Below are 13,732 nucleotides of genomic sequence, written 5' to 3'. Positions count from 1 at the left end.
ATGCTGGGCATCGTCGCGAACAAACAAAAAACGTGAACGTCCAGTAGGCGCGGGGCGCCCTACTGGTAATGCAGTCAGGCGTGCCGACACTGGCCACGCGACACTGAGGACTGCAGCCCCCAGTGAGACCAGCTCTCGCTGCAAGAAGCAAGATGACAGGCCGAACCTGGTCATCTTGAAGGTAACGTCGAACAGAGCGAGCGACTCTCTCCGCGCTCTGGTAGATTCGGGCGCGTCGAACAAATTTGTTCGACTGCGGAGTTTACCGAGTCTTGACTTCGAGGAGGTAAAGGTACCTCGAAGTCTTCTGGAAGTTCGATTGGCAACAGGTGCCGTCGTGAAGACCGAGAAGCGCGTCGTGAACGTGCGCTTCTCGTACAAACAACGAGTGTTTGTCGAACACTTTATCGTTCTGGACCTGGACGATAAGTTCGACGTTGTTATGGGCATGCCGTGGCTTGCACGGCATGATCCGGTGATAGACTGGAAGAAGCGCACGCTCGTGCGCTTCGACCGCGACAGCGGAACAGAGAGCGATGGCCCTGTTACCGCAGCGCACGCACCAGCAGGTGCGCGCGACTCGCCAGTCGAGACAGCGCTTAATGCCGCTGTCCCGGAATGTCCAAGGGGTGCGCGAGGATGCGCACAAGTGGGATCCACGTCGGCGGTGCTGCCGACGTCGGAAGAAAAAGATGTGTCGGTTCCGGGAACCAACACCCACGTTCAAGCGTGTAAGGGACAGTCCCTGACCCGAAGCGGTCAGGTCGACGACGACGCGTCGACTCCGGGAGTCGACGCACCCTCGGTGATGAGGGGCTCCGCCAATAACTGGCGTCGAGGTGACGAAGGCGTGTCAACTCCGGGAGTTGACGCTGCAAACAGTACGGACGGTTGCAAACGTCCCGTACTGACGCAATTTGCATGCTGTCGTGCGGCCGGGCTGTACGACGAAGCGCCATGCGATCAAGCCGGGCTTGATATCGCGCCCCCGCAGACAAGGTCTGCCGGCGAAAGGACACATTACCGTGCAGTCGGGCTGCACGAAGGAACATGCGGTCAAGCCGGGCTTGATACCGCGCGCCCGCGGGCAGGGTCCGCCGGCGAACAACTGTCCACGGCCGGGCCTGGACAAGAAGAACAACTGTGCGGAGCCGGGCTCCGCACAACAAGAAGACGACGCAAGCGGAGAACGCTGCGCAAGTCTCGGTCCGGGACCGAGACGCTACAAGAACTGTCTGCCGGGCAGACAGAGGCGGTGACGCCGGGCGTCGAGACGCTGAACGTCTTGACGCGTACCGATACTGGATTCCAGTATCAGAAAATGGAACTCGCTAATCCTCCGACGAGGGCGTGGGAGTTGACTTCACTTCCAGTCATGAGCTGGAAGCGCTTCACGCGCGACCTGCTCGATGGACGCATCGAGCAAGTCTGCGTTCTTTCGGACAGCGGAAGAACGAAGAGCGAGAGCGAAGAGCTGAGGCAGCTCTTCGTGGGAAGTACCACTGAGAGTGAAGACACTCTCAGTGCGAAGACGAAGCGAGAGCGCTTCGAGGAACAAGGCTGGGACTCGCTGAAGTCGAGTCCCTATTACGAATGGTTGAGGGAGTACAAAGACGTACTCCCGGAAGAGATTCCTGCGGAGCTTCCGCAGGATAAGGGCATTCAGCACGAGATTGATCTCGTGCCGAATATTAATTGACGTGTCGAGACCGACACGTCTACGCTTAACGGGGGGATGGTGTAACAGGATTACACACACACAACTGACAACAGTCACTTGTGCATGACAACGGTCACAGCTGACAACAGTCACTTGCGCATGACATTTGTCACTTGTGGTTTAACAGATAAATATCTGCTAAAGGTTTTACATACTTACTCACATTGGTGTAAGTCACACCAATGGATACATTGAAGTGAGCCACCACAATGAGTGGTCCACACCTACCCAAAGATCCTATTGGTAGAAAGCAGCATCTTTCTACCAATTAGAGACGTGCATATTGGCGGGCCAGCCGCTGCCAACCCCTTTCATAGATGATACACAGTTTTAGCAGATTTAGGAGGAAGATCAATTTACAAACAAGACAGTTCTCATTTTACCTTAAACTAGCTACTTGGTGTTTTATTTTATTTATATTATACTTGTGGACTCAAGTATAATTAATTCAAATTATTAATAAACTCCTACGCTTCCTCATACACGTGGCGCGACGTGTAAGCAAAAGTAGTGAGCCAAAGTAGGCCCACTACAGTACATCGCGGTGTTGTGATCCTTCACATCGATGCGAGACGAATATCACGCTCCATCGGCAACCCGGCAGTTAGCTCGGGTGTAGACACATGGTCCTTGTACTCGATAATGACAGGATACGTGGGGTTCTTCTTGAACAATTCCCAATCTGTTTGTAGAAATGGTTTCACCTTCTCCCTTCCAACGTTGTAGGTTCGTCACTTCGTGTGAGGTCACGCTGAATCTCCTTAATCGTGTCGTCTGTAAGCGCAAATATAAAATCGTGTTCGGGCTGGTTCTTCACGGGTAGCCGCAGAAACTGCTGCAGTTTCTTTCGCGTAATGTCCCTCGTGTAGACTCCTTCCGAGTCAACCACTACAAGAATAAAGATTGCCTCAACCTTGGCGTTCTTTCTCTCCCTCTTAGCGAGTTTATCCACGACATCAGTCGGTCTTTCAGTAGATTCAACTTCGCCCTCTGGCAGCGTTTCTGGCACGACGTCTCAACAAGAATCACGGCTTATCGTATGCAATCTTTTGCTGGCTACAGCTCGGTGAAGCTCGAAACATATAGTCGGACTGCACTTCCCGCTGGGAGTTGAAGTTTCTGCCACTGAGTCTCCAACCGACGCGTCCTTCTTGAAGCATCGACGTTTCCAGTCGATCTTGGGTTGTTCATCCACGAAAACGTCATCCCAATAACGAAATCAAACTCGTCTGGAATGTCGAACACAACAGCGACACACTGGTAGTTTGGGGCACCGTCGAGGCGAACAGTCATTTTCACTAACTCCAAGGTCGCTTCCCCAATATTGTTGTTTTCCAGCTTCACCTTGACGGTTCGGTCTTGTACACATGTGTTCTCAGTTCATTCTTCTTCACATAGGTTCGTGATGCATAGACCGTCGTAGCACCGCAGTCCAAGAAGAACTGCGCGCAAGTCCTGTTCTCACGATGCTCCATACGCCCCCGTTGGCAGCAATCAATGGTGCGCACTTGTAGACGAGAGGGCCTTCACAAAGTAGATTAAACGTAGCTTCGTTAACGGTTATATCTTCTTCGCTAGCACTCGTCACATCAGGTCCCTCTTTACTGGCGTGGCTGGTCGTTTCCCTGATCAATCTTCAGCTTGCTACAGTCACGTTTGAAGTGTCCAGGCTTGTCGCAGTGGTAGCACACAAGACCATCCTTGATTTGCTCCGCAGGCGCGTAGTGGCCAGGCTGGTACGAACGCTTGCTGAACGGGTTCTTGTCTTGGAACGGATTCGATCTTGGTGGTACACGGAACCGTTGCTCACGCTCTGGTTTCTCGTTACCACCTTTGTGCTCACCACCGAGATGGGACATCTCATGCTTGGTGGCTTTGTCCATCGCTTCGTTCAACGCTGTGGCATTCTGTAGCTTGACGTAAGCTTGCGTGGAACGCTTGAGACCGTCGCAGTAGTAGCTGACTTGGTCCACAACTCTCATGTTCTCGACGCGGAAGATCAGCGACGAGTACTTCCCATTGTACTCCTCAATGTCACCAACCTGGCGGAGTTGACGAAGCTTTTGTCGGAGCACCGCTTGGTAGTTCAACGCCTCGAAGTACATAAGAGCGTCGCAGGTAAACTGTCCCCACGTCTGCTCCTCGGCTGGCGTCCGAGAGGCCCTGAACAGGAACAAACCCGACGCGGGTTCCTCCATCGCAGTACCAGTGATCGCCGGTAGCATGTCGCTGCCGTCCGTCACGTCGTGACCGTTGATGCGACACAGTGTCTCTACTTGGAAGAGCCACTGCTGTACGTCTTCGTCGCATTTCCCCCTTGAACTTGGGAAGTCCGTTTGGAACTCGAGGCTTGGTCTCGATGGGCATTGGGCACGGCACTTGGTTCTTGGCTTGTAGAGCCGCAATCTCGGCCCGCAACTGCGCGAGTTGTGCTTCTAGCTCATCTTGCATCTCTCCTCCCGCGACTGGCGCGTCGTGGTCGTTCTTGCGCGTCGTGATCGTTCTTGCGCGTCGCAGGGGCCATGGTCGTTGGGCCCTGACCAACAAGTGCTACCAGTGATACAAACTGTCCCTGCGGTGGGCGAAGTAGGAGGAGGTTGTTGGGGCTGGTAGGGAGATTGCGAAGTGCACTGGTCATCCTCTGACCAACTGCCCGCAGCCAAACACGTGGCTGTGGGAGCCCCTGTATTTAGTAATATCCTTTCCAACGCGATGTACCATGAATTTGGTATACAGCTATATCTCTTACAGGTACAGAGCTGTGATAGTGAATTATCACAGTTGCGTGATTTCTTTTCTTCATTGTTTTCTTCATTTTTTAATATTCGCTTGATTGCGCTGGAAGATTGCCATTCAGGAAGACCCTAATGCTCGAGTGGGCCCCATTCGACGTCTACTGTACCTGGTTGCCGCAACCTTGTCGGGTTTGCAGTTGCGTTAAAACTAATCCTTACTCACACAGAGGTAGGAGCCACCTCAGAATGAAAGAGACTTACCAAAACGGCAGTGATATTTTGTATAGTATCGGGAAGTTTTGCGTCCTTCTACAATATTTTTTTTATATATAGGGAAATTCCAAATTACGTTTGTAATTTTGAACTAATTCCAAACGTAGAGAGCTGTACTCTCCGTAATAGAAGACATCGTGCACCAAACGTACCTTGTGCTCCTTAACCATACTACTCCATCTCGCAGAGGTTCTATCTCCGTTAGTGTACACCTTCTGTAGTATGTAAACAAGGTACATTGTTTTTAAACATCAAGATTTTGCATAACGATAAGTACATTTTGGCCAGATTTTGTATTAGACCAAAAATTGGTCGTTGAGAATTAGGCACCGTACACGACACTCCAGTTTTATCTGCTTCAAGCTTGTCACAAAACGCGCAGTCGAAGATGGTGATGATCCCCCTGCTTGTCGCGCTGCTAGTGGCGGCGGCGCGCACCCCCGCGCCCGCCGAGGCCAAGTGCGTCATGACGCAGACGTGCGTAAACCCGGACAACGAGCCCGACTACGACCAATGTATCCCCGAGGCGCACAAGGAGCCCGTCGACCCGCAGCCCGTACGCCAGCCCAGTACATCTAGCAAATTGGGCTCTGCTAACATGGCTACTTCTGATGTATCCATGTTGCTCAGATGACCGGGGACGGTTGGCCCAGTGTCATCGGTGGCGGAAGATGTACTAACGCCACCGACTGCAACGACAAGGGGCAGTGCGTCCACGGCGCCTGCGTCTGCCGCAAGGACGGCATGGCCGCCGGGCCGCACTGCGGCCAGTTCGCCATCCAGTGTCCCGCCTACAAGGACAAGGCCTGCTGCTCGTGGCAGCAGAACCAAGCCATGGCCGAGAACTTCAAGCTGGTGGCCAGCGTCTTCGCCAAGAACAGCGCCGGGGGCTGCGACGCCTGCGCCGCCAACCTCATGACCTTGTGGTGCGGCCTGGTGTGCTCGCCCGAGCAGGACCAGTTCCTGCAGATGGCCCGTGCGTGGCCCAGCACCAACTACCGGCCGGACATTATGACGGGCAAGGACAAGGTCAAGGTGCTGGAGCTGGATGTGGCACTAGCCAAGGACTTGACCTGCGCAGTCTTCGACTCGTGCAAGAACACGGCAATGGCGTCCATGGCTGCGGCCATGAAGTCGTCGCTGGGCTTCCTCAACTACCAGATGCAGGTCGGCGCCGTGGGCCACGGCGAGTACATCACGATGCGCTTCAATGCGAGCAAGGACAAGTCGTTCGACCACGACGTGCTGCAATGCTCAAACTACTCGGAGGTCGTGGACATGCGGGACACGCTGCCGACGCAGGCGCAGCTGCTGGAGTCTATTGCATCCAAGGCTACGGACGACAAGCAGTGTCCCTGTGGTGCGTGTCGTGCAACCTGCGACGCGCACACTAGCGGCGGCAGTCAAATTCATGTCGTCGATAATCCTATCTCCATGTTTTCGGGTTTTAGCACCAAGCTCGTGGCGGCTGCCTACGGAGGGTTGGTGATTTTGGCGTTCTTCTGGAACAAGTGGAAGAAGCAGTGATCGCACGCAAATTCGCGTAGCTGGAGTTCGTGTTAATAATGGCCAGCAAAGTGGGCGTCGTGACTGTCTATGATTCGAGTCCCAAGTTATTCGAATAACGCAACTTCCTTTGATTGCCTTCACTTGATGAGGCTTAAACGGACACAACAGCCCCACGCTGTCTGGACAACTCTATCGCCACAGCGACAGCGTCTTCTCCCTGAGCCTCTTTTAAACTCTCGCGAAGAACCGAGCATTGGATCTCCAAGCTCGCCACTAACACCAACAAGTCGTCGACAGTGGAATCGTTGCTGTTCTCTGACTCGATTGACTTTCGGAATGACCCATTTGCACTGAGAACCTCGCCATTTTCTCCGTGACTGCCACCTTCGCCTTGGTGGTGAGCTGCTAGCTCTTTCTCCAACTCGACCTTGGCGAGGAACAAGCGCGCCACCTCGTTCTCGAGTTCCTTCACCGCAGCCTTAGATTTACGCCCTGCATCTTTCTTCTCTAGGAAGGCGCGAGCTAACTCGTCTTCCAACTCGCGCACGGTCGCTTCAAATTTCTCCTTGTCGCGGCGCGACTGAACGTCGTACCCAGCTACCAGCTCTTGCAGGAATGAAGCTTGCTGAACCTGCGCCTCGCGCTCGATGGCTACTGTCTCCATTTCAACCACAAGAGCACGCAACTCCTTCAGTTCCTCGAGTTGGGTAGATACGAGTTCCTTCAAGCGTTGGTCCTCATTTACCTCGTGTGATGCTTCACTGACAGATGCTTCGTTGTTGAGCGCTTCGTTGTTAGATAACGCAGTCTCTAGCGCAACACAGTCCACACTCACAGGAGGGCTTGCTCGGCGGGCCTCTTCGACTTCCTGAATTCGCTGGCGAAGAACCTCTTGATCTTTCTCATAGGCGGCGCGTGCAGCAGCTTCTAGTTCATCAACTCGGTGCTCTAAGCGCGCCTTGTCATCCATTAGACTGTCCACCACGCGCTTGAATTCGGATGCTTCAGCATCACCAGCTTGACTAGTTATCGATAGTGCCTCTGCAAGCTGTGCCTTCAGCCGTTCGTTATCCTGCTTCATTAGCGCCTGGCCTTCAGTAAGCGTTTCAAGCATTTGGTTACGTTCGGCTACTTGCTCGTCCTTGTGCTCGTTTTCCACGCGCATTTCTTCAAGCTGGTTCATTAGGCGAACATTTGCAAGTTCGGCATCGTTTTTCTCACGTCGCGCTTGCGATGCAGCATCGCCACTTTTAGCTATTGTAGTCCCCTTTCGTAATTGGCGATTTGTTTCTCGCTCCGCATCCAATTCTGCTTGCAGGAGAGCGATTTGTTCTTCCAGACCAATTGAAGGTGCTAGAGTAGATGGTGCTCCAGTAGTCCCCGAACGGACAACAGCCAGTTCCTGTCCACGATGTTGGTGTTCTCGCTCAAGCTGCTCATAAGCCATTGTAAGACCACTCACACGAATTTCCATCTCCAGAGACGATTCCGACATGCTCTTGATCTGTCTCTCAAAATCGGCCTTTTCTCGCTCAAATTGTTCACGTTGGGTAGACAGTTTCTCAAGTAGTTTGTTGTCATGCCCTTGGTCTGTCGTAGAAGCGTTGTTGCCGCACTCACGGTCAGCCACACGCTGTTTTAGCTCTTCCACTTGCCGCTGTAGGTCGTGAATTTGTTTGTCCTGCATACGAATGAGATCCTGGTAGGCACCCATTGCGCTTGGAGCTCCTGTCTCTACGCCAGACTGTGGGGCGGATCCCCGGTCAACACCAGTGTAAATTGCGATGACACGCTTCTGAATTTGTTCGGCCATCTCGCGATAGAACGCTGTAAATGATCGCTCATACAGCAGGAACAAATAGTGGGCCTCCATGTCTCCACTTGATCCTTCTGCGTCTTCTGCGCTGATATCGTACGTGGCGCGATAGGCTAGCAGGGTCCGCGAACTTTGCGCTTTGGTAGCCCGAGCGCATGCAATCATTGCTGAAGTTTGCTGGAACTTAACTAGCGCGTCTGTGAAGCGCTCGAGGCCCACGCGCTTGCTAATCATTTGAAGAAGCTGGTCACGGGTCATCTGCAGCCCCTGTTCTTCTTCTGCCACGACTGGTGTCAGCGCAGTACTCGCAATCTTCAAAGCCTGCTCTTCTTCGTCTTCACACAGAAACTCTAGGCAGCAACCTAGTAGCAGCGCAATAAGCCCTCGCAGCTGCGTAACCTCGGACGCACTACGAGATGAAGAACTGGGTTGATCCTCAAAAAGACTATCCACGAGCACCGATAAGTTTGTCACAGAGCCCACGATCTCACGGACGGCCTTCGGGCACCCATGACACCACCGGATCAGCAATAGCAGCACCGAAAGTTTCGCCTGGAACACGATAGACTGAAGTGCAGCGCTTAACTCATCTTCCACCGATGAACGTAACAACCGTAGACAGCGGGACAGGAACAATCCCCCGGGCACAGCACGAGCGTCCTCGTCGGCGTACTCGGCAGGCACACGAAGTGCAAGCTCTTTGCAGTACGAACTGTTTGACAGTAGCCCTGCTAGTCTATGACTTGCCTTCCAAGCCACCACCAGCTTATTGTTTAGCGCCTCGGTATCGCCATTATCACTGCATTGGACGATAAACTCGGTGTTACGCATAAACGCATCCAACAGAACTCGGCCCGCCGAGGGAGGAGCAGAAAACGCGTCAAATCCTCCGCCTAATCCGTCACCTCCTGCAGACACTGGAGGCGGCGGTGCCGACTGAATATGCTGCAATACAGCCATGCGTGCACCCTCATTTTCCCGAAACAACGAATCCAACAGCGCCGACGATGCCGCAGCCACGGGGACTCGTCACTTTCGTTGCCCACATCCAGATTCACTAACTCCGCCAGAACGTTACGGCCGGATGGCGACGCGTACAAATTCACCAAGATCATCTGCGCGCCGCCATTGTGCGCTCCGTCACCAGCCTTAACAAATCCAGTGCCTGTAGTCGCAAGTCGGTCAGTGCATCGCTGCGACAGCACGCCAGTTCTCCCACGGCGCCCATGAGCGCCTCTTGTCTGGCGACCAGACTCTGTATCCTCGGCAGCTCCTGCGCCTTCCGCTCTCGATCTCGCTGGGCCATCTCATCCACCGAGCCGTCTCGAGCTCCTTCATACAGCCCCCGCCACGAGGAACCGCACGAGCTGCAGGGCGAGTTTCAGCACGCGCTTCCTCCTGTTCAGCGCCGCCGCGTCTTCTTCCTCCTCGTCTCCTCCATCAACCCCAATCAACCTCAACAGCCTGGGCACATGGGACTCCAGGTACGGCATCTCCAGGAACAGCGTCTGCGTCATGACGTTGTCCCGCACCATGTTGTTCACGATGTGCAGGCAGTCAGCCATGACGCCGGACGGCGGGCCGGCCGCGGTCTCCGCGAGGCCCTCGGCCTCCATGATCTGGAAGAGCGTGGCGAAGCCGTCCTCGAAGGCCACGAACTGCTGCGCGTTCTTGTCCCGGCCCGTGAGCTGGCCCAGCACGGCCAGCGCGGCGTCCCAGATGTGCTCGCGGCGGTCCTGCACGACCTCGAGCAGCCGGCGCAGGCCCTCCTTGCACGCCAGCACGGCCGTGGCGAACGCGCCGGGCTGCGCGTCCTGCAGCGCGCGCACGAGCGCCACGGCGGGGCCGCGGATCCACGGCGACGGGTCCTGCAGCAGCGAGGCACGTCTGCATGCCCCACGGGGCCGCGCCGGCCGGCGGCTCGAGCAGCAGCAGCGCCGCGACTGGCGCGCGGCCGACGGCCTGCAGGAGCTCCAGCATGGCCTCCATGAGCTCCGTGTCGCGCGGGTCGGACACCAGCGCCGCCAGCACGGCGGGCACGGCGGCGCGGCCCAGCTCCTGCTCTTCAACTGTGGGGTCTGCGCCGCGCGACGTCTCGAAGCGCTGCACCAACGCTTGAGCATCGATTGATCTCTTGCGCTCGCCTAGCAGCGTCGCGAACTGCAGGCGGTCGACGGCCAGCGCGATGTCCGCGCGCGCTTCGGGCGATACAGGGCGAGCGCCGCTCGGAGGCGGCGATGTGGGCGCCGGCGCACTCTGGAGCTTCCGCGCGGGCGGCGCCGGCGCCGGTGAGGTAGCGGGCTCCTCGGGCACGACGATGCGGTGCACGCGGCTCAGCACCGCCTGCATGATGGCTACTGCCACGTCACTGGGAGTTTGTATGGGGACCTTGTCGCACTTTTGAGGAGGTGTAGCCATGTGCAAATGGCTTCAACTTTATTATTAGAACTTGGTTGTTGCGAAAGCACATGCCGTCGATCGCCATCGTCGTGGCCTGTGTTATTATATATACCGGTATTAATAACATCTTCTCTGGGTGAATCCAACCCACATGCCGACCCAGTGGTGATGTTGACCATCCGAGCTTGAGGGCAGGGAAAAAATGTCGCTGTGCACGTGAGAACTGGGAAGCGCGCACGTCCTGTTCATGAAGCCACTCATTCGTAAGCGTCGCGGTTCGCTAATGCTTGATACAGCATCAGCAAGCGACAAACACACTGAAAGCACCGCTGACGGTCCGCCATCCCCATCCGCAGCTCGACCAGAACGTGAACTCGGCACGAGGCAAGAAAGGCTGGGAACGTTGCCCAAGCCAATTCAAACACTGCGACCACCAGTCCCAAGCGACCTCACCGAGTCTTACGCCATCGGCACACCTGATGGGACCCAACCGCGCTTGGTACGAAGTAGACCATCGTCGCACTGAGACTCCTCAGAGTGCAGCAACGCAGCGAAGCTTCAGCACAAAGATAATAGCAGCCGATACCTACCGAGGCTAAGCTACTCGTACGTCAGGTCGTGGATCATACAACGATTCTATTCTACGAACCGCGCCGTTTCTGAAGCCTGACGGATTCGCCAGCGACGGTAACTCAATTTGCAGGCACCGAGGTTTTCCTCAACTGCAAACCATCCACGTAATAACGAAACGAGGAACATCAGGGACCCTGTTGTCGTTGCTGCGAGGTGACGCAACCAAGCGCCGACGGCCAGCACAACACCAGAACTGCACTAGTACACTAGCGCTGTTGATGCTAGCTGCATGTATGCTGGTTGCGGACTTATGGTGGGCAGTCAAGTGTTTTCTGGGTGTCAACACGTGACCTAATCATTTAAGCCAGGGAGGTCAGTAACGGGTCCCTTCGAGGTCGACAGGCTTTAGTTCGTGCGCACTTTCACCTGACGTAGGAAAGCCTGTCGGAGTGGGCAGGCGCTCAGTTTCGTGGTACGCCACGGCTGTAAGCTAACCTCGATACATGAAAGGGCGCAGCGCAGCGCAGACAACTCACCCGGTCCAAAAGCGAGCGCTCATTTGCGGCACCCCATGACGCGAAGACCCATGCAGTACGTCCACCTCGTGCTTCTGGAGGTGTGTCTGGCCGAAACCACGCTCGCTACCATCGTTCGTTACATTTGGCACCTGCGTAAGGTACGCACAGACATGCGCTAACAGCAAAACACGGCCCGTTTCTTCCGGCAAGGGAGTAAAGTAAGACTCCTCCGCCGGCCTCGGACTCTCCGCTCATTCCTTCATTTACCGGCTACCACCAACACCGGTCCCTACTCATCGTTCCGCAACGTCCAAGCTTCCTTGCGCCACCAACATACTATGCGTCCGCACCAAGCTGCACTCGTCGCCCTCGCCTGCATGTTCGTGGCAGGGCAGGCTAACCTACGGAGTCACCGCCGCGTACACGATGGCGACGATCTTTTGACCTCGGATGTCTTCGCCCCTGGTTCCGAGTGGGACTGCTGACCGACGCTTAGCCGCGGCAGAAGCCGAAGGCGGCCCACCTGGGTTCGTCGCCGCCACCAAGCTCGTCTAGCCCTCCACGCTCAACGGCTCCCCGAGTTCGTCAAGCCCCCCTCGTTCGACATCGCTGCCAGGTTCGTCTAGCCTCCACGCTCGACAGCGCCGCCAAGCTCGTCAACCCGCCGGCCGTCGGCGTCGGTTCGTCAGGGAATTTGCTCTTCTTCCCCACCACGTTCAAGCTCCTTCCTGCTTGCCCAGACACCAGCTAACCAGGCAGAAAGCTATCCTACAAACCGCCCGAGCACGAACGCTCCGGACAACGACCACGACCGCCACCGCGAGGAGCAGCCGGGAACGAGGCCCCGGACAACCACTACCACCCGAGCACCGACGCTCCTCGTACGCGTCGCCCAGGCGATGGCCAGCCCGGGTCGGGCGCTTCAACACGCCGCGCGATCGCGGTAACTACAGCCGCAGGCACGAACGCTCCGGACAACGACCACGACCGCCACCGCGGGGAACGGCCGGAATCAGACTGGACAACCACCACTACCACCCAGGCACCGACGCTCCTCGCGCGTCGCCCGGGCGATGGCCAGGTCCGGGCGCTTCAACACGCCGCGCGATCGCGACAACTACGGCCACCCGAGCACGAACGCTCCGGACAACGACCGACCGCCACCGCGAGGAACGGCCAGGAACCGGGCTGGACAACCACCACGCCCTACCCGAGCACCGACGCTCCTCGCACGCGTCGCCCGGGCGATGATGCCAGCCCGAGTCCGGGCAGCTAACCGCCGCGCGATCTGATAACTACGTACCCCGAGCACGAACGCTCCGGACAACGACCACGACCGCCACCGCGAGGAGCAGCCGAGGTCGGACAACCACCACTACCACCCGAGCACCGACGCTCCTCGCGCGTCGCGGGCGATGAGTGGCCAGGTCGGGCGCTTCAACGCCGCGCGATCGGCGACAACCCACGGCCGCGAACTTGGCCACTCCCGGACAGCAGCGACCGACCGCCGCGAGAACGGCCGGGAACCGGGCCCCAGTTAACCACCACCCGAGCACCGAGCGCTCCTCGCACGCGTCACCGCCCGGGCGATGGCCAGCTGGTCAGACGCTTCAACCCTGCGCGATCATTAACTTCGGCCACGAGGCGAACGCTCCGGACAACGACCACGACCGCCACCGCGAACAGCCAGAACCGGGCCGGACAACCACCTACCACAGGCACCGCGCTCCTCGTACGCGTCGCCCGGGCGATGACCAGCCGAGTCGGGCGCTTCAACCGCCGCGCGATCCTCGACAACTACGGCAGGCACCGGGCAGCTCGGACGACCACGACCCGCGAGGCAAAGCCGGGAACCGGGCCCCGGACAACCACCACTACCACCCGAGCACCGACGCTCCTCGGCCGCCTCATCCGGCATGGGAGCCGCCTCGCACGCGTCGCCCGGGTGACTATCGCGAAACGGCCTAGCACCGAGGCCCCTGACGACGAGCAGGGGAAGCCAGCGCACCCTAATGAGCGCAGATTCACCCCGAACCATCATATTCACCCCGTGGCTATCGACGCTCAGCGACCGACGCTAGGCGTCCTGGTGGGGATGGCTCTTTTAAAGAGTGCCTTCGTTCGCGTTTCACCAGGGTCATCAGAGGTTGATCGGTGAGTTGGAACACGACTACTCGATTTGAAGCTG

The 13,732-nt window shown here is 56.9% G+C and overlaps 4 protein-coding genes across 4 annotated transcripts; 1 reads left to right on the top strand and 3 right to left on the bottom strand.

Moving 5' to 3' along the window:
* Positions 1–3,321: 3,321 nt before the first annotated feature.
* Positions 3,322–3,987, bottom strand: IUM83_14778 (uncharacterized protein; the record flags this gene model as incomplete). The annotated part of the gene is made up of 1 exon (XM_067939550.1): positions 3,322–3,987. The coding sequence occupies one exon, from the start codon at positions 3,985–3,987 to the stop codon at positions 3,322–3,324; it is 666 nt and encodes a 221-aa protein (XP_067787963.1).
* Positions 3,988–5,116: 1,129 nt separating this feature from the next.
* IUM83_14777 (Cholesterol transport protein (Niemann-Pick C disease protein)) lies at positions 5,117–6,255 on the top strand (the record flags this gene model as incomplete). Its single annotated transcript, XM_067939549.1, has 2 exons — positions 5,117–5,284; positions 5,359–6,255. 2 exons carry the CDS (start codon positions 5,117–5,119, stop codon positions 6,253–6,255), a joined length of 1,065 nt encoding a protein of 354 aa, XP_067787855.1.
* A 133-nt stretch (positions 6,256–6,388) lies between these two features.
* Positions 6,389–9,013, bottom strand: IUM83_14776 (putative vesicle tethering protein; the record flags this gene model as incomplete). The annotated part of the gene is made up of 1 exon (XM_067939548.1): positions 6,389–9,013. The coding sequence occupies one exon, from the start codon at positions 9,011–9,013 to the stop codon at positions 6,389–6,391; it is 2,625 nt and encodes an 874-aa protein (XP_067787856.1).
* A 374-nt stretch (positions 9,014–9,387) lies between these two features.
* On the bottom strand, positions 9,388–10,402 carry IUM83_14775 (Vesicle tethering protein; the record flags this gene model as incomplete). Its single annotated transcript, XM_067939547.1, has 2 exons — positions 9,388–9,921; positions 10,013–10,402. 2 exons carry the CDS (start codon positions 10,400–10,402, stop codon positions 9,388–9,390), a joined length of 924 nt encoding a protein of 307 aa, XP_067787854.1.
* Between the last annotated feature and the right edge of the window lie 3,330 nt (positions 10,403–13,732).

This window comes from Phytophthora cinnamomi (assembly GCF_018691715.1).
Source record: "Phytophthora cinnamomi strain GKB4 chromosome Unknown Contig56, whole genome shotgun sequence".
NCBI classification, from domain to species: domain Eukaryota; phylum Oomycota; class Peronosporomycetes; order Peronosporales; family Peronosporaceae; genus Phytophthora; species Phytophthora cinnamomi.
This window is presented reverse-complemented; position numbering and strand designations above follow the sequence as displayed.